This window comes from Manis javanica, chromosome 18, assembly GCF_040802235.1.
Source record: "Manis javanica isolate MJ-LG chromosome 18, MJ_LKY, whole genome shotgun sequence".
In the NCBI taxonomy this organism is placed as follows: Eukaryota; Metazoa; Chordata; class Mammalia; order Pholidota; family Manidae; genus Manis; species Manis javanica.
This window is the reverse complement of record NC_133173.1, coordinates 14,960,264-14,984,587: the sequence shown is the minus strand read 5'-3', so window position 1 is coordinate 14,984,587 and position 24,324 is coordinate 14,960,264. Positions and strand designations below refer to the sequence as shown.

Genomic DNA, 24,324 nt, shown 5'->3' with positions numbered 1-24,324 from the left:
AATCCTGCTGCATCAAATATACCCAACATGGCTTCGCAGAGAGAGTGGAGTGCGGAGAAAGGGGTATGCAGGTTGCATGGAATCTGTGCTGTCTCCAGAGATGTTCGGTATCTTCATGGTTATAATAGGTCACTACTTATATATTTACAGAGCATGAGGAGTGAATCTCATGCCCCATCATGTTCCCACGCTTTTGACAGTGGGCCTGTGGCATTCCCCTCTCTGGGTCTTATCTTGAAAAGCTGTGCAAGCTGCATTTTTTAGATCTTCAAAGATGACAGCTCAAGTATTAATTGTTTTCTGTTTATGCTGCTTCATTTTATTTACATTTCAGAGAGTCCTTAGATATAACATAGGTTTTTGGAAGAGTTTCTATAACTATACCATTTCAAAGCAATGAACTTTGGGCATGCGAGGAAGGTATTTCCATAACCAGAGAATTTATGTAAGTTTGGGTCACTTGCCTCCTATGAATAGGACCAGCTCATGGAAGACCAGCAGAATTGGTACCGGGTTAGATTTCAACAGGGTGGGCAGCAGAGATGGAACTTCAGGGGATGGAATGATTGTCAGTCTCTGAAAGGATGCTCTGTGCTGCTTGTCTGAAATGAGAGGATGAAGGGGCTGTTGGCCATCCCCACACGAGGAGAAGTTGACAGAAAGCAGAGGCCCCTGCCAGCAGGTCTGGTCTGAGCTGCGGCTGTTCTTCTGTAATGGATACTAGGCTCAGGGGAGCCCACCTGTCAGAACTTGTTCACCTCTTCTTGGTTGAGGCTGTGCCCTGCCAGGGATACACTATGGGGGAAATGTTGGGTCCAGACAGGGGCTCTGGGCTGTGGAATATTAAAAACTGTGCCCATTTTCCAGGCATCCCCAGAGGGAGAGAGAGCAGGTGAGGAATGCTTCTGGCATGCCTTCTCTGGAGCCCCAGTCATACTGTAAGGGACCCTGTTTGGAGTCTGCCTCATCCAGATTGGTCAGTGGGGTCGACCTGCTGCCCCAGCCCACCCTGGCTGTGGCTGGTCAGCCCAGGTGCAGTGCAGGTGGCCATTTTGGTAGCTCAGCATTCATGGTGCTTCTTACACATAGTTCTGAAAGCTCTTCCTCCCGGCCTACTTGGGAGCTTTTCCAAGATGGAAAAGAGCTTTTCCATCTCTGTTCTGCAGAGGAAGAAGTGTGGTCCAGGTAGCAGTAGGGGGGGGTCCTCGGTCAGCCAGTCAGCAGGCAGCTAGAGGAGTTGGAGGACTGTTCTCCAGGGCGGCCTGCATTTATGTAATTCCTACGATGGTGGGGCAGGTTTGGGAGGTTGCTGCCTCTCCCTTTAGAATCATCCACCTCTCTTTTGATTGACTGATTATAAAATTGCCTAGCATTCTAATGCAGCATCACTTGATCACATACAGCTGAGCAGGAATTTGTTTTGGCAAAAATATGGCGTGGAGATCATCCGGAAGGGAGCTAGCAGGCCAAACTGCATTATTCTACATCATTGTATTGATACAGGTGTGGGGGAAGGCACGTACTCCTAAGTGGCTCATCAATTAATATCAGTGAAGAACTTGAAGAAATTATTATGTATAGTAGAAGTATATTTGGGAAATGGATAGCACATTTTTAAAGGTTTATAAAAAGAAACAACTGCATGGATATTATGGAAAGTGAAAATAAGAAGGAAAGAAGCAGTGTGAAGTTTGGAGGCATAGAGGAATTAAAGGGGAGAACATGGATCAGACTTTAAAGGGAGGTTCACGTGGCTTCACAGTGACTTTCTACACCATCGCCTTGGGGTACGGAACCCGACCTAGCTGCCTACCTAAGGTATGTTAAGTAGCTTTCCCCATCTGAACTTTTGTTTAGTTGGCAACATTTTAAAGAAAGATTGCAGGCTGGGATGATGAGCTGAAGATGTCTTCTTAGACTGATTACATTCTTGGGGCTTATCTCCTGAACTCTGAAATGCTTCAGCTGCCTGACCATAGAGGTGTTTTTGCAGCTAATATGTTGGAGGGAACCATGCAGAGTCCCTGTAACCTACCCCCGTGCATGCTATAGTACACAGGCACGCACATGCACGGCCATGTCCTTGTTCTTGAGGAAATGAGACTGCACGGCTGTTCAGGGCTGTGATCTTGCGCTCAATCACCTCCTTTGAACCTCCCAGTCTGCAGACATATGAAGGGTAAATAACATCAGCCTTGCATGGCTATTGATAGAATGAAATGAGATAAAGTCTGTGAAATCATTTAGTGAGAGCCTGGCACATTAAGTCATTGAGAACATGTTTCTTCTCTTGCCCTACAGGCCATTCCCAGACTTTTCCAGTTATAATCAGCCCACCAGTCAACACTGTTGACTAAACGAACAGATCATTATCACACACCTGCCTTGTGTAGGGCACACTGGTAGGCTCCCAATAGGCCTGGAAGAGGAAGGCAGTGAGGGCCCTGTCCTGGCAGGTGGTCCAGATCGACAGGGGAAGGAAGCGGCTCTGAAGCCTGCAGGTGGCTGAGGGGAAGAGCAGGGATGGGTGGGGGGAGGGGTAGGGGGAGAGCAGGGTGCAGGGCTTTCAGGAGGATTGGGGATGAAGGAGGCCAGCCTCAGGTTCCTAGCGGCAGGAGTGATGATGGCAAAGTCTCCAAGGCCTTGTCCTTCCCGAGAAAAGGGGCCCATGAGCTGGCTGTGGATGGATGACCCTGGCTGCACATGGAAAGCTGGTGAGCTTTTAATAAATACCAGCACCTGAGTTCCACCCCCAGGGATTCTGACTCAGTTGGCCTTGAGTAAGGCCTGGGCTCCAGGAGCTTTGAAAGCTCACTAGATGACGCATTTGGTGTGCAGTGGTATGAGAACCACTGAGCTGGTGGGGGGCTGCAGGGCGTCCACTGCAGTCCATTCCAGGCCAGTCCAGTCCATCCACATTTTCTTGAGTAACTATTTTGTGACACTGGAAAAATGAATTCCAATCCTGCCTCAAAGGAACAAACCATTAGGTTGTGACAAATGCTCTGTCACACAGTGGGTAGTGGGCTGGGGCACAAAATGCCAGGGACGTGGGTGTTCTTGATGGGTAAAGAAGAGAAGGGAGAAGCAAGGTCAGAGGAAGATAAGGAGGGCCGATAAGTACTGCCCTGGGCTGAGATTGTGCATGTGTGTGTTGGGAGGGACCCAAGGGGCACTTTCAACAGTACATTTTTTCACTGGCAATGTGATGACAGGGAGCCTAGTGGCAGAGGGACTGTCAGAAGGAGGGCAGGGTGGGGCGAGGTCCTTTCCTGTGCTGGCTCCCATGGGTGAGGGCTGCGCCAGCCCATCCCTCCTGGGTGCTATCCCTGCTTGAAGGGCGGAAGTCCCTAGGTCCCTTGAGGGTAAGTGGCTGCCAGATAGAGGCCAGCCTGTGAATGTATTTATCCACCCTCACCAGGGTGACCGTTTCCCCCTGAATGGGTGAAGCCCAGCATTTGGGTCTCTGCAAACAAGACGTTGTAAAGCAAGACCTCTGCAAGGGGCTAGACTGTGCCTGTGGGCGGTGGATGGATGTGAGATCCCTGCCCTAAGGTGACATGCTCTCTCTGTTGTGTTCCTTTATGACCCCCCTGCCCTCCAGGTGATTTTGACTCTGTAGTTGGAGTCCCACTGTTATAGTACATTATGGCCTTTAGAAAATAGTGTGGGGGAGAGAAGAAAGGGTGTGTGTGACGGCCTAAGACTGACTGATCTGCCCCATCTCCTGAGTCTGTGCTGGCAAAAGTGGTTCCACGCATGGACCCACAGGGGAGACCAGGGGCTGCACAGCCAGTGTGCGAGCGCAGGTCTCCTCAAGCCCTGGCCTAGTGGGGCCCTTGAGGGAGGTTTACCTGCTCTGTGCACGCGTGTGAAGGGAAGCTAGAAGACGGTGTCCTGGGGGTGTCGGGCAAATTGACTTAATGTTGTCAGCACTGGTGCCAAGTGAGGGAAGAAGTCCCCTGCATCATATAGATTTGTTTTAGAATTAACATTCATTCTATTGAAGCAACAAATTAAAAATCTTTGTTCTTAAATTTTTCATTCCATTTACAAATCATGTGCTATTTATAATCCAGCAAGTTTTTGCCTTCTCTTTTAAGGGAGCTTTGGATAATATTTGGTCCAACTTACATATTTGGTGATTAACACCATTCAGACCTTTAAAATAGCATTTAGGAATCCAACATACTCAATTTCATTTCCATTTTTTGGTTGTCTGATTAAAACACAAACCCGTTGCAAGTACTTAAGTGATTTTTATAAACCTAGTAAGTGAATCTTACAAACATGGGAAATCTCAAGTTCTTTTCTATGTTCTAAGACTGCTTATAAACATAAGATTTAAAAATCACAAGTCTCAATGATGCACTTTAAATTAGAATCACAAATCTAATCCACTGGATACTCAGTCCAGTTCTTCGAACTTTACAAGTTTTAAAAAAATGTACAAATCCCTCACCAAAAAACTATTAATTCTCCAGGTCTGACTGCCTCCATCCTCTGTTTAATTCTAAATCTGCCCAGGGGCAAGACACATCTTCCCATTAAGGGTGTAATTGTCATTCGTTCCCAACACTTTTGGGCTTGTCTCCTCAAGTGGACTCGTGGGAGATGATTTTAAAAGTAATTTTTAAAATAAAGTCTCTTTTTTATTAAATAACAAAGTAATACATCTTCTTTGAAGGGGAGCCTGGAAAATGGGTGCTATTGCACCCCCAACCTTGTGCTCCCCTCCCCAACACAACTGCAGGGGAGGATGTGTCAAGTTACACAAAGGCTCATTCTTGGGCTTTGACAGTTGGAGCAACCTGTAGAGAAAAAGCCCAGATGTGGTCTTGCTGCCCTCGGGCTGTTGGGGTTTCAGGTGTGTGTGTGTGTGTGTGTGTGTGAGCATAACCAATGCCCCGTTTTCCTCTGTCTGGACAGGTTGGCCTCATCCAGCTTGGGCAGGAGCAGGTGCTAATCCAGCCCCTCAACAATTCCCGGGGCCTGCACAGTGAACGAGAGCATCTTATCAGGCGCAAATGGTCCTCGACACCCAGCCCTTCCACCGAGGCCCAGATACGTGGGCAGCGCTGCAAGGTTCTAACAGGTGAGGCTGGGACACAGCATGGCTGCCAGCACACGCCATGTGGCACCTTTGCATGTCTGCTGGCCCACCCCTATTGATGTGTCCCCAAATGCACTGTCATATGAGCAAGAACTTACCTTTCCCTGTATTTTGAAGGGGTTTTTTTTTTTTTTTGGCCCCTGAGGCCACTTCCTTTTGCTTTCTATGCGTATTAATGTCAGCATTTCATGTGTAGCAGCCCTTTGAAGAAGAAAGGCATCTAGGATCTCATTCATGCGGCGCCTCAGTTTTGTAGATCAGGAGCAAGTTGAAGCCTGAAAAACCTTGATGGGTTGTTATCAAACCCCAGGTTGGTGGCAAAGCAAGGATGAAAATTCTTTCCTGGGGCCCCCTGTGCAGAGCCTGCTCCTCTAATGCACGGTCTCTCAGGCCTGGCTGCACTAATTAGAGTCACCTGGAGGGGCTGGGAAGCAGTGATTCTCAGAATGTGGCCCCTGGGTCAGCAGCGTCAGCATCTCCTGGGAACCTGCTATTGCTGGTTCTCTGCGCACCCCAGAACTCCTGACTTAGAAGCTTTCTGGGTGTGCCTGGTAACCAGTGGCCTCACAGGCCATTCCTCTAATTCCAGTGCACACTAAGGTGTAAGAACCACTGCTGTAAAAAATGCCACACACTGGCCCATCCTTCAATAATATCTGATCTGATTGGTCTGGGTGTGACTTGTGCATTTGTTTTTAAAGTCATTCTAATATGCAGCTTGGGGTGAGAACCCAGGGTTTTTATATTCTGTGCCTCTATTTGAGCAACTGTGGATTATCCGTCTGCTGTTGAACATTTTGTGGTGCTGGGTCACTAGCAGTCTGCCTCCATGGGTCCCCCGATGAAGACAGACAATCTGCTCACAGGTGGCGTTTACACCTGGAGTGTACAGGATCCCACAGCTAACTTTTTTCCAGTGGTGCTTTTGTAATTTAAAGACTTATCATTGTATAAAAATATAATGTGTCTTGCTTTAGTGTTCCAATGACCTTGGAAATAAATTGATTATATGACTCTCCTTTAGAGCAACTTTGTTATTTATAAAAGAGCCTCGAGGCTCGGTTCAGCTGCTGAATACAGACCTGCTCCTGTCCAGGGAGTCACCCTCCTTAGTCTAGTCTGCACTCGATGGGAGGCAGTAGGTGATTTGCTGGACCAAGGCCATTGCTGCAGTCCCAGTAGAGCTTTGAGTGGTAGCTGGAGAGAGAATGTTAATTTAGGGTTTTGCTCTGCTCCTTTCTAAACCCTTCAAAAGCTGGGAAGATAAACCTCAGCATAAAATTACTAGTAACTCAAAAAGGCCTGTTAGGAGGAAGCAGAGGTTTTGGTAAGTCCAGTGGATCGTTGTGTGCCTGGGCTGATGTTGGTGTGTTATTTTAAATGTTAGCTGCCTGGTTCTTTTCAGGTCAGTCTTGGTGAATCATTTTTGTTTCATCTGCTTTCAGAGTAAATGACTGCTGGTCGTTCTAAATCTTTGTGCATTTTCTGCAGCTGATCTGGATGTACTGTTTCCAGGGAGGGAGGATTATGCCGGGGCAGGTTCTCAGCACTGGCTGTCCATTGGCATGACCTGGGGAGCTCTAACAACCACTCACACTGGGGTTCTGCCCCAGGGGGGCCACTTTAATAGGTCTCTGGTGCAGCCTGGGCAGCTGGCGATTTAAAACCTCCCCAGGTGGTCCTAATGATCAGCTGGCACTGAGAAACACTGCGCTAAGGAGTATTAAGCATGAGTAATTGCACCTGTGGACCATCTGAAGGGGGTTTTCTCAGAACCCCAAAATCCGAGGGCAGATATGTTTCATTCTCACTTGCCTTCCATTCATTCGAGCCAGTGCTCATCAACTACTGAGCAGTGGTCAGAAACCCAGGGTGCCTGTGGGTGATATCACGGGATCTAATGCCCAGCTGCCATCCTCCTTAGGGGTGTGATACCAGGGATTGCTGACAAAACAATATATTGTGCTTGTGTGTGCATTTTTGTCCCAGGCCTGTTTCAAGGCACACTTTTGATAGACTGTTTAGCTTAGAAGGAAATAAAATAAGGAACAAAACCAGGGTGGGGAGGATATGATGGAAATGAAGTTAAAACAAGAGCAGCCATGCAAGGCTGCAGAGAAAAATTTCTGAATTTGCTTAAAAAATAATCTCCCCTTCTTGCCCCCAAATCTAACATCAATGTACTCTGTTGAATGGGAACAATGAGTATATTTAAGGTGGTGTCAGCTCAGGCTCTGTCCTAGGTAGGAACAGACACAGGAGAAAGGTCTGTATTTCCTTTCTGGTCCTTCTTGCTTTGTGTGAAATATTCAGTACACTTCATTGCTGTGTTGAGAAAGCTAATGGACCTTCAAATAGGTTTAGCTAATAAGCAGCCCATTAGGTCCTATCTAGTATGGATTAACTTATAATCATTGAGAGTTTGGAAACTGGGAAAATTAATGTACTGGGATTAATTTACAGCAAAATACATTTTTGAAGTCTCCTAGAAAGGTTAATCAGATTAATCCAAGATTTCCCATGGGAATGTATTCTTTATGGCTGAACACAGCTGCCACAAGCATCATTGTGCCTTGTTGTTGATCTTGTGGTACCCCAACCATGGACATGGCCTTGGAGTGGCCTGCTGGCCCAGAGAGGTAAGGCAGATTCCAGTAACTCTTCTTCCTCCATGAAGCACTCAGTTTACTTGAAAGTAGAGTTTAGGTGAGTGTAGGGGAAATGGAAGTTCCTATGGCCAGGATTATCACCAGACCCTAAATTACTTGATGATATAATTGCCTATTGCTAGGCTCCTGCTTCTACACCTAGGCAATAAGCTATTATTGACGGAGTCACTATAGAAAGACTGCCGGATGCGGACAGATTCTTCTGCTTGCTAGGAGAATAAAGCCAGTTATAATCCTTTTTACCCCAAGAACATTCTATTGCCATTTCATAGTCTCACTGAATCCATAGTGAACTTGCCTGGGGCTGAAACCCTCAGGCAAGACAGTGAATCTGCATTTGAACCTCTGTCTCCTCCTTTACCATGGCAGATGTAGTATGTGGATGGTTGAGGTAGATGGTAAAATAACAAAACTAATTTGCCCTGAGGCACTGTCAAAATAGGCATTCTCCAACACTTTGTAGTGGTGGTAGACTTGTTAGAACACAAACATGCCATGCAATAATGGTGTCTGTGAAGGAAATCAATTGCAGTTAAAAACTCAATCGTATTGTTTGGTTCATTTTATAAATTTTAGTGAGTGTTTAGAGGATATCATAACTATGCAGAAATTGTGCTCTGCCAATTTATGCAAGAATTTTGCATGTGTCCTAGTATGTGTATGTCCTCTATAATAAATAATTTTTACTTATAATTTATAAAATTATTTACAATTAACACTGATCTATGGTTGGGACTTGTGCTTTGTACCAATTGAGATTCATTTGGTTGGAAATGACAGAAATCAAACTGGCTTACACACTGACATCACTGCTAGGGGCTTCTGGAACTGAGACGTGGAGCGGGAGGTGGGACCCCAGTAAGGCCTCGCCAGGCTGAGCTGCTCCATGGTTCTCTCCCCATCTGACAGCTTTTTCCTCGGCTGGATGATGAAGAGGCAGCTCGGCCGAGGAGATAAACTCTTTGGTTTAGTGAGGAATTGAGGCGGGTTGACTGGGATTGCATCTTTAATCACTTTGAGCTCACCACTGGTTTCAGATGTGAGAAAGGCAGGATCTGGAGATCTCAGCCCCCACCTCACGATGGAGATCCTGTTCCCCTTGCCATCCTCATCCTGACTTCCTGCAAGCCATCACATACTTGGTAAAAGCCTGGGGGAATGGATTCTGGGCACCACAAGCCCAGCCGATCCATCACGCCATCATGTGGCTGATGAGAATTTGGCTGGTTCCTCCACACAGTGTCATCTGTGAGAAGCTGCTTAGCTCCTCAGCCCACCTGTGGGCCAGGGATCTGTGTTGCAGCCACTGGTCTTTGCTCACTTAGGAAGGGCTCAATCCTTCTGAAATTTGGTTTCTCTAAACTTCATCGAGATTTCAGTTCTCCAGTGGGTAAAAAAGTATATATAACTTCCTAGTTTATCCTGTGTCTTTTGTTGTTTCAGTGGTGGGGATGGTCTTCCAGAGGCCGCATCTTAACTGAAAGAAGAACCCAAAAGGAGTGGAATTACATTGCTCCTTTGGGTTTCTCCATGGTCATATTTCAAGTACTTATTTATACATAAAAATAAGACTAAAAGCAGACGCCAATCTTTTAAGAATTACTGGTCTAGGAGAATGAGAAAGAAGAATGTTGCTAGAAGTCCGATTCTGGTTCCCTCAGGTGTGACCCCAGAAGAGCCACCCCATCCCCTCTGTGCCTCTGTGTCAGTGTGCTGGGGTGCCAGGACAAAGTAGCCTGGGTGCTTTAAACAGCAGGCATCTTTTTCTCATAGCTCTGGCGGCTAGAAGTGCAAGATCGAGGTGTCAGCAGGGTCTGTTTCTTTTGAGGCCTCTCTCCTAGACTTCTGCGTGGCCCTCCCCTCCCCGCTGTGCCTTCACATAGTCTCTCTGTGGCTCTCTGTGTCCTAAGCTCCTTATAAGCACACCAGTTTTATTGCGTTAGAGCCTCCCCCCATGATCTTGTTTTCTCTTAATTACCTTTCTAAACACCATCTTTAAACAAGATCATGTTCTAAGGTACTGAGGTTATGTACACAATTCAGCCCATAACTGCCTCTGTTTTCTCATCTGTAACACTGAGATAGTGGCGCTGGTCTTGTCTGCCTGCATGTTTCGTAATTGTTTCTTTAAAGTAATATGTATCTAAATTTTTTAGAAATGTCCAATTTGATAATATCTGTCTTTTCACTGGCAATGTTAGTATTTTGCATTTACAGTGTATCAGTAGATACAGTTACATTATTCTTACCATCTTATATTTTGTTTTCTGTTTATGATACCTTGCTTTTTGTTTGCTTCTGTTTCTTTTAGCTGTTGTTTCTCTTCCTGTTGGTTTCACCAGCTTTCTTCATTAGCCCTTCTTCCACTCGTGCGGAAGATATATAATCTAGTCAACATTTTTGTTGTTACTGTTACTTTAAAAAATTGTCTTAAGAAAGTCTAAAGGTATCAGCTGTCTTTCAGAATACAAGAGCGTTTCAATGCCTTAACTTTGATTTTTTATGTCTATTAATTTAATTATATTTTTGCTTTTGTCCCCTCACACTTAATCATCAGTATTTTATGTTTTTGCAGTTAGAATTATTTAGATGTATTTACATATTTACCAGCTTATTTGCTCAGTAATATTTCTTACAACCTACTTCTGTGTTTAATGTCCTTCTTAAAGAACATTTTTTAACTAGGGTTTGTGAGTAGTTAATATCTTATCTTTGCTTTTTCCAAAACTGTCTTTATTTCCCCCATACTCTTGATGGTTTAGCTGAATATAGAATTCTAGGTTGGGTCTTATCTTTTCTCAACACTGTGAATGTATTCTTTATTCCACTGTCTTCTGAATTCTGTTTTTGCTACAAAAGGTCTAATAGCCATTGATTGTAGAGTCAGATAAATAATCTTTTCTCTGCAGGTTTAAAAACATTTTTATCTTTGTGTTCTGTGGTATACCTGTGGCAGATTTCCCACCTTTCTCCCATCATTGTGAGGTTTGAATGTGAGGATTCATGGCCTCTGTCAGTCCTGAGAAAGCCTCGGCTTACATCTCCCGGAATGCCCCTCTCACCCCTGGAATCCTGGTTGGTAGACGTGGGCCTTTCTGTTTTTCTTTCCTCCCTGTTTTGTGACTTCTGTTTATGTGTTTGGCCTCTTTATCTCTGTATTCTGTATTCTAGATAATTGCTTCTCATCGGTCTCCCAGGTCATTGGAGTTCTCTTAAACTGGGTCTTATCTCCATTTAATCTATCTGCTGAGTTTTTAATTTTAGTGATTATAATCTATACTTCTAAAAGTTATATTTGGCTCTTTCCCAGTTCTATTTTTCCTCTTTGTAGTGTCTTGTTCTTTCATTTTGATTCCACCTTTCCTTTTTCATGGCTTATTTGTAACCTAATTATTTGATGTCTTTTTTGAATCATTCCACCTGCTGAATTTCTTGGGGTCTTGATCATCCTGCTTGTTGTATCTGCTCACTCTGCCGTATACTGGATCGTTTTCTTACGTGGATTGTAATTTTATTTTGTGATCTCAGTTTACGCTGATGTGTCCCCCCATCGCTTGGCCCCATCCTCCATGGGAGTGCTCTGTGTTCTGGGTCATGGAAAAAACTTGACTGAATAATTTCATATGTGCACTGTCCTGTCAGATGCCCCAGGACATTTTCACAAGTCCAAACATGATTTGAACTTTAGTTTTTTCCTTAGGAAATCTGTACCATCAAGAGCAACTTGTATTTGTGTGGGGGCCAGAGGTTGGGGGAATTTGCACGGGAGACTGCCCACCATTCCACTGGCCCTCAGAGCTCCAAATAGAGACAAACTTCCCTCGATGTCCCTGTGCCTGGGGGTGGAGTTGCCCAGCCACTCAGGCGCCTGGCCAGATCGCTTATCTCACTGTAGCCCTCACCCTTCCGGCCAATATTTGGATCTAATTTCGTTGGTTGCTTGAGGCCTCGGATCACTCACCTCCTGTTCTGGGTATGGAATTTCTCAATGTAAATGGGCCATCCTTGATGTTGGGGACCTTCTAGTGTGGCTGTGGTGCCTGGAACCCAGCTCAGGGTTCCCGTCCACCCTCTGGGGGGATGCAAGTGTGGGGTGCCTCCCTGCTGCTCAGAGGTCCCAGCCATGCCCCTCCCCAGGCTGGAGAGCTCACTCTCTGTGTTTGCTGCTTCAGCCCCTGCCTCTCCTCTCAAGGGAACCCCTTCCCCTCATGGTTTAGGAGCTCAGGGTTTAGGAGCTACAGCTGGAGATGGTGGCCACGCCCGGACAGCTTCTGCTTTGGACCCTACAAAGCGCCCACAACAAGGAACACAAGGCTACCTGGTTGCAACAGCGGAAGACACCACATTAATACCTTAGTAAATCAGCACGCCGGTCATGCTGCTTCCTTCGCTGACTTCAAGTACACGTACTGTCTCTTTTACTGGTGTTGCCCAAGGAAATACTCAGTGATGTAAACATTCCATGGAGCCTGAGTTTGTTCCGCTGGGCAACGGGGAGCTGCTGTCACACTCCTGGCAATGTGTTCCTGGGGTGCCCTGTGGCCTTTCTGATGTGTGCCCACCACAATATCAGGAAGGTTCTGGTGCAGATGGTGGCAGTCAGGTAAGTGAAGACCTGCCTTGCAAGACTAGAGGGTCAGACAGCCCTCCTGCCTTCTCTGAGGCTGGGAGGCCCCATCCACATCATGTGGCTGCCCGGTGCCCATGGGTGTAGATGTGGGGGCAAGTTTGAGATCACCAGAGAGTGTTTCTTGGGCACCAGACCCTTCCTAGATAAGCCTGCAGGGCACCTTCTGCATTGTGAGAGCTGAGTAATAATCATTTCTGCGTTTGCCGTTGTCTTCTAGACTTAATTCTCACAAGCTTTGAGGGGAATCTCTGATCCTGCCATTTGCTTTATATGAACCATGTGTTCATCCAAGTCTCTTTGATCTCATTCTATTTCTTTTTAAGACCGATGACTGAGGAAAACTTTTGGATATTCTTTTGGGGTGTTTGGTTGGGTAGAGGATGCTTATTCTTTACCCTTTGGGAATAATAAAATTAAAACCCAATAATATCACTCTATAAAACCATCATTGCTATTACTATTATTATTATTGTTGCCATTATTATTCCCTGAGGCTGTATGCCTCTGTGGATGTGGAGCCTGTAAGATGCCGTAACGTGGACACTGTCCGCCTATGTGGCCTCGGAGTGAACACAGCCCTGGACTGGGCTTGGTGGCCCTGGGCAGGGTCTGAAGCTACCTCCCAGCATGTAGAAGTTCCTAAGGACAGCTAACTTCTCTTGTTCCTATGTTTTCTCATTCATATTAGTATCCAAAAGGTAAAACTTTTCTTAATAATTTTACTTCACCATGTTGCTGAGAGTTAAATGAGCTAATGCAAATGGGTTTTCTTTAAGTGGAAAGTATTATTAAAACACATACGTGTGTGTATGTATCATCTCTTTATGGAAAATGTCCACAGAGTGGGCTTCCTAAAAGCCAAGCCTGAGTGGAGGACTTGGGTACAGGTGATTAGTTTGAGGGAGGGAGGGGTCCCAGGAATCAGGAGGAGAGAGACGGAGAGGAGCAAAATCAAATGGAATCCAATGGAAAGGCCAGTGGAAGGGGTGTGTGTGCCAAGGCTGTTGTGGTGGGCAACAGGGCCTTCGTCCCTACAGCTGGAACTCAGGAGTGCATGGAAGCTTCCAGAGCTGTCCCAAGGCTGCAGAAAGTGGGGAACTGGGGTTTTACCCAGCGGCTCTCATCTCCCAGATTTCTGGGCTGCTTTTGTGAATAGAACAAGTGGGCTTTGAGGTGTGAGAGCCTGTAAAAAAAGCGAGGCTGGGGTCATATACTTGAGGAGGGGCCCTGTGAGCATGAGCTGCTCACCACAGTGGCAGGAGAAGTTGGGGTGACATGGAACACTACAGGGAAGATACCTGAAGAGGCTTCTGCTGGTGGAGGCAGTGTGCAGTGCAAGGATACCTAACCATTTAAAAATGTTAACAATTGAAGAAAGCTTGTTACCCTCTAAAAATTCCTGTATATGCAGTTAAATTCTTCCTGCATGAACAATCAGTTAATCTATGGTCACCTCCCTTCCCTCTTCCATCCTTCCTTTCTTTTAAATATTTAGTCATTCAGCAAAAATGGCTCTGAGATCTCCAAAGGAGTGGACAGAACACTGTAGACCTGGAACCTTCTGGCGGCTTGGGGAGGCCCATCTGGAGGCTTAGGCCATCTGGAAGGGAACTCCCTCTTGCCTGGAGGGACCCACCCGAGCTCGCTCACGTGTTTCTCTTTGGAGGTCCTTCTTTCTGGGTTCATTCATGGAGAATCAGGAAAAATGGAAAAACCAGAGCTGAGGGGAAGTGTTTGAATGAATCTTCATGTAAATATCCATTCTATTCTGTGTGCTTTTAAGCTTTTCAGTGACTGTGGGTCTGTGTTTTCTCTAAATTGGCTTGAGTATATTTTATTTATAGGTCTCTGTATTTGGACTGTAATATGCCCAGTTATCCAGGGCAGTGATTTACTCACTCGGCCAATGTTTATTTGCTACTGACTGTGTGTCAGGCCCAGTCCTGGGCATTCATCCTGCAGTGAACAAGGATAAAAGTCCCAGACCTCACGGAGCTGACACTCCAGTGGGGGAGTGCTGTCCCTTGGATTGAAAACTGATTACCAGTCTCATTCTGGATGTGCTTTAGGGAGGGCCCCAGTCCCCTGATCTTCCCTTCCTCCTGTGTTCTGGTTGGAAGGACCTTCTGATTCCCAGGGTGGTTGTTCGGCAGGGTGGTAGAAAGAGAAAACAAAGGGAGTGAGAACCCAGCCACCAGACTGACAGTTGTGACTTTGCAACACGAAGCTGGATGTCCAGATACAGGGTGGGGTATTCTGAGTGGCTCATTGCTCCTGAAGTTGGAAGCAGAGGCATGGGTGGAAGTCTTGCTTCCTGCACTGCCCATCCAACTGTCGGCCTCCAATATGCCTTTTTAGCAAACTTTCGCAATTCTCTTCTTTCCGTTTACCTCTGGGACCAGATGGCCTCAGTGGGACTGAAGTGTCTCCCTCAGAACCCAACCCTGGTTTATGCCGTGGGAGCATTTGCTCAGCCGTATTTATTTTCCTGGCATTAAGAGAGCATTGCTAGCAGGGATGCCTTGCTCCTGTGCTCTCTCCTGACCTGCTCCGGCTCCCCTTCTTCCCCTGCCTCCCCACCTGCCGCGCTTTCCAAGGTAAGCCTGTGGTCTGGGCTGCGTGTTCTTTTCCTTGCTGCCCTCGTACTTCTCTGGCCCCACCCTGCAGCAGTCCCCCCTCGCTGCCTTTCCAGTCTCTGTCTCAAGCCCCTCATATTCCCATGTCCCATCTACACACCTCCAGTGGTTGGCTGGAATTGCCACCACTCTCCGTGACTTGGTGTTTCTGGACCAAATGCTTGTCTGACGATGCCTGCCTCCACCAGCCTAACAACCAAGGTTCTGTCCTGATTTTTTTCCCAGCCACCCAGGCTCAAAATTAACTATGAGCTCTCTTATCCTTCCTTGTCCCCTTTCCTTGTGTCCCCCGTACTTTTCATCAGCTTATTTTGATATAGCTGCCACGAGCATTGGCATGCACATTACCCAACTCAGCACTCATTAGCATTTTCCCCACTTGTCCTGTTTGCTTTCTCCCTCTCTTCCCTGCCTTCCTCTCTCCCTGTGTCCCTTTCCTCTTCCCCAGTCCCCTCCCCCTACACACACACTTTTTCTGAACCACCCAAGAGTAATTTGCCAACATCATACCCTTTTATAAATACTTTTGTTTCTATTGCCTAAGAACTCTTACTAACCACTGTGTATTTATCAAATTCAGGATATGAAACTTTGACAATACTATTATCTAATATACCGTTCATATTTAAATGTTGCCAGTAGTCCCCGTAATGTCTTTTATAGCTTTTGTTGGTGCAGAATCCAATCTGAGTGACACGTTGCATTTTGTTGTCCCGTCTGAGTCTCCTCCAATCCGGGTCAGTCACAGTGTTTGTCTTTCCTGATCTTGACATTTAAAAAATACCTGTGCCATCTACTAATTTCGGAGGTGGTCTTTGCATTTGGTTTTGCTGATGTTTCTTCATAACTGGACACAGGTCCTGCGTTTTCGTCAGGAATACCTGGGCATGATGTGTTCTGCTCATGCTTCACATCAGGTGGCCCATGTGGCTGGGTTGTCCCATTATTGGGGTGTCAACTTTGGTTACTTTGCTCAGGTGTGCTTTTAGATTACTCTGTTGGAAAATTACTATCTTCCCATATGTAAGTAGCAAGTAATTTGTGGGTTATTTTGAGACCATATAAATATGCTGTTCTTCAAACCTTTACTCACTGGTTTTAGCATCTCTTGATTCTTGGCAGACTCAGTTATTATTGCAATGGCTTCAGACTCATGCTTTTCTAACTCCATTCTTTCCTCCACACTTTGAGTTGGTGCCCACCCGCAAGGAGAGCTTCCTCTTCTCCTGCATTTCTTAATTTATGTCTGTGTGGACTTCATATTTTACTCCATGGAATACTCATTTATTATTTCTTTTGATGCACAGTGGTCTCAGATTTGGCCATTGTGACAGTAATTTGTAAGAGAAGACGTGGGTATTGGATTTTCTGAAGGCTTTTGCAACATTGTGGGGGCATTCGTGTGATTGTTCTCCTTAGATGTATTAATATGGTATATTATATAAATGGTTTCCTAATAGTATACCAACCTTGAATTCCTGGTATAAATCTCACTTGGTTGTGGTTTATTATTTCCTGATATTGCATTTATTTGCTAATGTTTTATTGAGGCTTTTTTGCATTCTTATGCATATATGATGTTGCTCTAATTTGTATGTGTGCTGTGCGTGTGTGTGTGTGTGTACACTATCACCCTCAGCTTAGGTATCAAAGTTATACTAGCTTTAAAACATGGAAACTTTCCTTTATTTTCAGTACTCTGGAACAATTTATGAATCACTGAGGCTGTCTGGTTTGTGAGATTTGGTAGAATCCCCTGTGGAACCATCTCAGCCTGGTGCTTCTTTGTGGCTCTAGTTCCTTCATAGCTTTTTCTGTTTCATCTGTAAAATCGGCCTGTTTTAATTTTGTGTTGCTCCTGGGGTCAATTTTGATAAATTGTGGCAAATTTTGTCTAGGTTTTCACATTGAAGTGCATAGAGATCCTCCCTTACTTGACATATTAAGTATTATTTAATGTGGTTCAAAGTAGATTGCAGATTCCTAGGTCATAAGGCCCTTGGTATATAAAAAGTAAACTTTGGCTTATGGAGCTGTGTGGAATGACCTTTTTGTGTTAATGGATTTTCAAGAGCAGTAAAAAGGTAGTGTTTTTGGAGGCCCAGTTTAGATGTCACCTATTCCAAGAAGACCCCCTTGATTGCCTTAGTTTCCTGGAATCCCAAGGGGCTTTGTCTGCATTCTGAACATCCCACTTGTCTCTATCTGCTGTTTGTTGTTAGTCGTGTCTAAGGCACCCTGGCTGGGAGGCCAGACTCATGTATTACTTTCTCTGTTGCTGCTGTAACAAATTACCATGAACTTAGTGGCTTAAAACAACACAACTGTATTATCTTACAGTTCTGGAAGTCAGAAGTCTGAAATCATTTTCACTCGGCTAAAGGCAAGTTGTTAACAGGCCTTCATTCCTTCTGGAGGCTCTAGGGGAGAATCCATTTCCTTGCCTCTTCCAGCTTCTAGAGACTGCCTGCAGTCCCTGGCTCTCAGCCCCTGCCTCCATTGTCAAAGCCAGCAATAAGCAGAGGACTCTTTCTCATGCTGAATCACTCTGACAATTCCCTTCTGCGGTCAGATCTTCCTCTGTCTCCCTGGTATAAAGAACATCAGTGATTACGTCAGGCCACCTGGATCACACAGGAGGCTCTCCCCATCTCCAGATCTTTACCTTAATCACATCTGCAAAACCCCTTTTAGCATCTAAGTTAACATGTTACGTGTTCTGGGAATTAGGACACGGACGTCTTTGGGGGGGGGCCATTATTGAGCCTACCACATTCGTAAGTATGTTTCCTATGGAACATTTCAGAACTGTGTTTTTCCCATAAGTCTAAACATAGTGATTAACTAATCACTAATTTTTTTCTCCATCTTTCAGTTATGTTTTGGACATGTTCTTTGTAAGAACACAGAAAAATCACTTGCAGGGTGAGTGCATTAGACCTCTTCCTGAATATTTCCATTATTCAATTGAGAAAGAAAATCTAAAACTCAAGCATGGAGATGAAGAAGAAAAGACTACCGTGATAGGTTTTGTGCGTGTGTGTCTGAATCCTTTTTCCCACATGCTGCTCCACCAAGCAGAGGAGTTGGAAGCACAGTGGTGTTGTCTTTCCCAGTTCTCCCCTGTACTATTATGCAACACATACCCGCCCCACTTCAGTAACTCAAAGCAGAGAAGGCCTCCAGCTTAAATAGGAAAATCTGCCTCGAGCTGCAGACGGGTCAAGAATGCACAGTTTATTATTTAAAGTGCACGCTGGCTGGGGCTGTCCAGGTGGCTTGAGGAAGCTCCTGGCAGCGGGTCCCACCCTGAGGCTGGAGGAAGGATCGTGGCCCCCAGAAGGCGAGGGCTGGGTGGCTGTGTGAGCACATGGCCGAGGTGCTGACTTGGTGTTCCAGGGGCCGGGACTTGGGGGGGTGTTGAGATGGAGATCGAGGCCCCTGCCAACTCCTGCAGAAGTGTCTGATTTTTGAATCAGCAGAGTTCATGTTCCCTCCAAGGGAGAGAGCAGGAGAGAATGTGTGACTGAGCAAAGGAGCCCGCCCTGCTTCCCTCCCAGCAGGAGGACGTGGGCCAGGAAGTCCAGCACAGAGGAAGGGAAGGGGGACAGACACTCTGGAGTGACTGGTCTTTTTAAGAAATGAATTTTGGGTTGCATTTTCTTCCCCGCTCTGCAGAAAGGTCTAGCCTTTTTTCAGCACACTAATTTCTCATGGAAAAGCCTAGCAAAAAAGTCTCATCAGGACATCTGCCGCCCAGTTTTCTTGGGTGTTTTCCAGCCACGAATGCAGTGGGTTCATTTTGCATAGCCTTTTTTTTTCAAAGCAACGGGCAATTTCTTGTGCACAAACAGACAGGGAATTTGCTTGCTGGAATGGGTGTGGGGTTTCACAAACTGCCTTCAGGCTGAGGGATCTCATACCTTTCTCAATCCATTAGCAAGTCATAGATCAAACTCCCTGTCACTGGGCTTGGACAGGGCTGGACAGTGAACCGTATAGGGGAAAAGCCCAATAAAGCTGGGAGTACTCCCACCCAGTTGAGCAGAAAATATCAGGCGTCACTAGTGGTCATCTGTGACGGTGGTGTGGATGGGTCTTGGGACCAGCTGTAAAGGGCCACAGCCCCCGGGGCGGGATGCAGAGAGACCTCACTTGCATCTGCTGTGGGTATTGATGCCACACCCCGTGCTCAGGGACTGTCAGGTTTGGGAATGGGAAGAGGGGCCCTCCTTCTCTCCAAGGAGACAGCCATTATTTATAGACAATGCATATAGGACAGGATCCTATGGATCCCTTAGGGAGTCCATGCTTGGCCTTCCAGGCCCTCAAAAAGGGGATGAGCATTCTTTATGTCAGTACTTAAAGCAGTACAATTTTCTCCCAGAAAATAAACTGTCAAGGCTGGCTACTGCTTTTTGACTCACTTTTGGGGGAGTTCTGGTTTCCCTCGACCACCTCTAAAATCTGACCTTGACATGGAGGTGCCCATTACCTGTGTGGGGCTGACAGTCGACTGCGGGATAGCTAAGCAGTTGTGCTTCACGCCTGCTGTGTCCCGGAGGTATCGTCTGAGTCACGTTTGCGCCATCAGTGCCCTTTCCATGAGGCGGTTAATCATATAGTTGGTGTCCAGTATTTGTAGCTGCGTTGAGGCCGAGGCCCTCAATTCCTGTCTGGGGCCTTACAGGCTTGTCTCTGAGTTTGAGAAACTGCTGTCTTCAGTATAAATGTGCGTCTCCCGGTGGCGAGGGGTGTCTTGGCTGTTCAGTGATGTGAGCATCTGTGTTTCAAACCCTCAACAGAAATGTGGCCTCTGCCAGCAGGTTATCTGCCCCCAAATCCCCCATTTCGGTCCCCGTTGTCCTCCCTGAAGCTGGCCCTGTAGGGTCCCTGATCAACCCTTATGAAATAGAGATTTTTTTTTTCCAATTGATCATCTGAAGGCTCCGGGGAACAGCGCAGTTGTTCTTTTTTCCGGTTTTAAAAGGCACGCGCCTCATGAAGCGTTTAGGGAGCCCATTGGGGAGCCCTCCTGCAGATACTCCAAGTGCATTTCCTCTTCCTCTGTGTTCACGCCATCCTGTGAGTATCAGGCCCTCCCGGGACCCTGCGGGGGTGGGGGACGCAGGGGAAGAGCTTGGAGAAGCTGGCTAAGCTCCACGGACGCGGGGCACCCCGACCCTGGGTGGGCTGGGCAGGGCCGAGCACCCTGCGAGGGCGGAGTGGGGCGCAGGGATGCCCCCAACTCTGAGCTGGGTCCCAATCACTGCCGGGCCTCCGTGGGTGTGCAGAGATCATTCCAGAGAAGGGGACGGTTTTTGTCATCTGTCCCTCTGTACAGTGTCAGGGTGCCTGCCAGGGCCCAGGAAGTTCACACGGCCTGAGGGAATGGGTTTGGGAGTGTGGAGAGGGCTCCACGGCACCCGGGAGAGTGAGTCCTCGGCCTGGAGCCTGGCTCAGAATGTGTGACCTGGAGCACACGTGTCTCTTCCAGGCCTCCATCTTCTTGTGGAACTGTTGCGGAGGCTCCATCCTGGGATTGCCCCCTGGCACGGGGCAAGCAGGGGACCGTGGGCAGCGTCAGCAAAAGGGAAGTTCTACAGCTTCTAGCCGTGGTGGAAAATAGGGATCGTGTGATTAAAGAAAGTTTTCTTTGGGGCATCTGTGTTGTGAAAAATCAGCGTTCCTCAGCAAAATGTCCGGCTTATAGTAGGGTCCAGATAATTGCCAGATTTGGGGACACAATGACTTGGGAAGAAACACATGTGGCTTTCTTGCCTCATCAGACCAGGGCGTGGAGTACCTGTAAGTTGTACATCCAGGTGAATGAGATTTGTCCCCGCATCCCAGGGGTGGCCTCTCCTGCCGCGCGGTCTCCCGTGGGGGGATCCCACACTGCATCACCCCATGGAGAAAGCAGGCTGGTTGGGGACCCCAGGGCACAGTTGGTTAGCTAAGCCCATGATTCTGTTTTCCTTTCCCATGACTTTTTTTTTTTCATGATTCCACTGTTGACAGTACAGACTTCTTGAAGTTATTCCAGTTTCAACCATATTAAAGAATAGTTACTTGAAGTTCTGATACACCAGTAACTACCTAAAAAGGGAAGGCATTTAGTAATAGCAGAAGAAGAAGGAAACTGTTCAAGTTGTGTTAAGAATATGATTCTGATTTAATTATTGCCAGTGTGAACCATGTGGGCATTCTCTTCATGTGAGACCAGCATGTCCACCATAGCATTTGGCCACTCACTTTGTCTTTGGGGATCCTGAAATTTACAACTGTCCTCTGCTCTTTCCCCCTTCCAGTTGTCTGTGACAAGCAGCCTCTAGCAGCCTGCGTTCCAGACAACTGAAAATCATTTCTGGCTGCCAGATAAAATAAAATGTTTTATAAAAACCTTTTGACAAGGCTCTATTATAAAACATTTTGTGGAGTGTGTTTGTGTGTGTGACTTGTCTGTGCATGTGGGGAAAAATGTAGAGATTATTCTCCTCTGGGGGTGTAATGTTTTCAGTAATAGATGTCACTGAAAGTCATTTAAAAAGTGAGATTTTTGCAAAGTGAACCAAATTTTTAAATTAAGCACATGAGCTTATCATTTGAAGGAAATCTGGAGTGAATCCTTCTGTGAAGGGGAGAGGTGTTTGGCAGGATGTGTACCAGGTTCTTAGCAGGTACTTGGTTGCTTCTATATGTTTCATAAAAAAGCATAACTGTCCTGATCAGATCTATGATTATTGGGCTGTCTTAGTGGGCACTCTTGTATGTGGCCAAACTGCTTGTCAGGTGTGGCCATATCAGGTGTGCATGGCTGGGAGCTAGGTGTAGTTGGGAGCCTGGGAGGCAGCCTCATTTGCAGAGTACAGGGGAGCTCACACTGGTGTGCCATTCAGCAGGCACACTGAGGACCTCAGCACACACCTGGTACCATGCCAGTCACTTTACATCTGTTATCTCATTTTACCCTCTCTTAAATGCTCAGCTTATTTCTGTCACTGTAAAACTATAAGGTGCCCATTTCAGCTGAATGAACACAGAGGAGCATTTCAGGACCAGAGGCAGGAGAGGGCCCAGCCTTGATCAGGCTCCTCTCTAACTCAAACTAAGCAAAAAAAGAAAAAAAAGGGGTGTTGGGGGGGGATTTATTGGCTCACATGAAGATTTCTCTCAGGTAATATGAGCTTCAGTCATGGCTGACCCCCAGAATTTCAGTAGCGTGGCTGGAATATTGTTGCTCTCTCCTGCCATCTCTTGTCTCTCTTTCCCCCATGTGGATTTTGTTCTCAGGCAGGTCTGCCCTGATGTTAGCAAAGATGGCCCCTGGCACCTGTGGCTCATGTGGTCCTTAGTGCCCAGGAACAGAGTCACATCAGATGTCATAAAATGACTCTCATGGTCGTGCTCTGGTCAAATGCCCGTCCCTGGACCAGTCACTCTGTCCGAAGTGTGGAGCCCTCTATTCTGTCCACATAACATGGTCAGTTTCAAAAGTAGGATGGGGCTTGTGCTAGAAGCCCCAGTGGTTTTGTGTGGTCCCAAAAGGCAAGACATTCTAATGTCAAGATGGGGCAAAGCTACAGATGTCCCCTTAGGTGGCAGAGATAATTTTGTCAGTCTCTTTCCTTTTTCTCCTGGGCCAGGCTCCTGGGTAGTCTTTGCTCAGAGGTGGCCTTTGGCCAGGGCTGTCTGTCAAGTGTGGCTCAGTTTCTGACACCGTCCCCTCTTAGCCTTCTCATTCTCCTGAGGGCAGTCAAAGGAGGAAAGAGGTCATGTCAAGCTAGGGACTCTACTTAGGTGAAGGCCATTCTATAAGCAATGTGTCAGGCCTGTGTCCCAGCTGCATCTGTCCAGGTCGGCTCAGGTAATATAGGTAGGTGCTTTGGGCTCTGGAGGCAGAGCAGGACATTGAATTTCTCCCTAGCTCAGCACGGAAGAAGCCAGACTAATTATTGCACTACTTCTGTATCAGTTGCTATTGCTGTGTAACAAATTACCCCAAAGCTTAGTTGCTTGAAAGTGCCATTTGAATATACTTACAGGTTCTTTGGGTCAGGAATTCAGACGGGGCATAGAGGAGACAGCTTGTCTCTTGCTTCACGGTGTCTGAGACTCGCCTGGGAAGCCTTACAGTCTGGAGGCTGCAGTGACTGGAAAATCCTTTACTCACCAGGGGCAAGTTATCTGATGATAGAACTCTCACCTGGAGTGTCTACGGGTGTCCTCTGTGACTTGGCCTCCTCACTTTATGGCACGTCCTTCTCACATGGCAGCTCGGGGATCCGAGTGCAGGAGTTCCAGCAAACCTGGCAGAAGCCGCCCCGCCTGCCGGGACCCACCTCTGAGATCACGGAGCTTTACTTCACTGTACTCCCTGAACTGAAGTAGCCACAGCCCATCCAGATTCAAGTGGAGGGGGCAGTAGACCCACTTCTCAATGTCAAAGAAAGAATTTAGAGGCCTTATTCAAAATCGCCTCAGACCTGTGGGTAGGTGATGGTGCTAATGATGAGGGGCCTGCTCCACTGCATGGGGGTGGTCCCAAGACAACACGAGGAGAGGTTTACCCCCTTCTCTCTTCAAAAAGGCGGAGAGAACATGCCGTGGCTCCTGTCTTTGGCCCTGACTTCTTTATAAACTGTCGGTGGCAGTCCTGGCTCAGAGGCCTTTGTAGCAGAAGTGTGGTGGTGTGACACCAAGTATATGTAATTAAAGAGTTTACCTGATGGTAGCTTTGTGGAGGTAAAATGAACATACACCAAAGTGGGCATACACCAAAATGTACAACTTGCTAAGTTTTGATGCATGAATAAGCCATGAAACCACCCCCACAATCAAGACAACGAACATCAACATCACCCCTCAAAGTGTCCTGTGCTGTCCCTAGTGACTCCCCATCTGTCCCTCCCTGCCTTTCCCCTCTGTAGGCACCTCGGGTCTGCATTCTGTCACCAGGAGGGTATGCATTTTTTAGAGTTGTATATATATGGAATCATACAATACGCAGTATAGACGGTTATGTAGTCACTTGGATTCATCCTAGTTATTTTAAGATTCACCCATGGTCTTTTCTGTACCAATAGTTTTATTCCTTCTTATTGCTGAGTAAGGACTCTGTTGCATGGATAATCCACAGTTTGTTTACCCATTCACCTATTCATTGGCATTTGGGTTGTTTCAGTTTTTAGCTATAACAAAGTTATTACAAATACTTGTGTAACAAGTCTCTGGATGAACCTTCTCCTTTCAATCCTTAGATAAATATGTAGCTGT

General features: G+C 46.6%; 1 protein-coding gene across 6 annotated transcripts in view; it reads left to right on the top strand.

Moving 5' to 3' along the window:
- The window catches only part of ADAMTS17 (ADAM metallopeptidase with thrombospondin type 1 motif 17), a 313,719-nt gene that overhangs the window by 3,521 nt on the left and 285,874 nt on the right, over nucleotides 1–24,324 (top strand). For all 6 annotated transcript variants that reach the window (XM_037000598.2, XM_073227012.1, XM_037000599.2 and 3 more), the window contains exon 3: nucleotides 4,930–5,095. In XM_037000598.2, coding sequence (XP_036856493.2) covers nucleotides 4,930–5,095 — 166 coding nt within the window. The remainder of the gene's footprint in view (nucleotides 1–4,929; nucleotides 5,096–24,324) is intronic.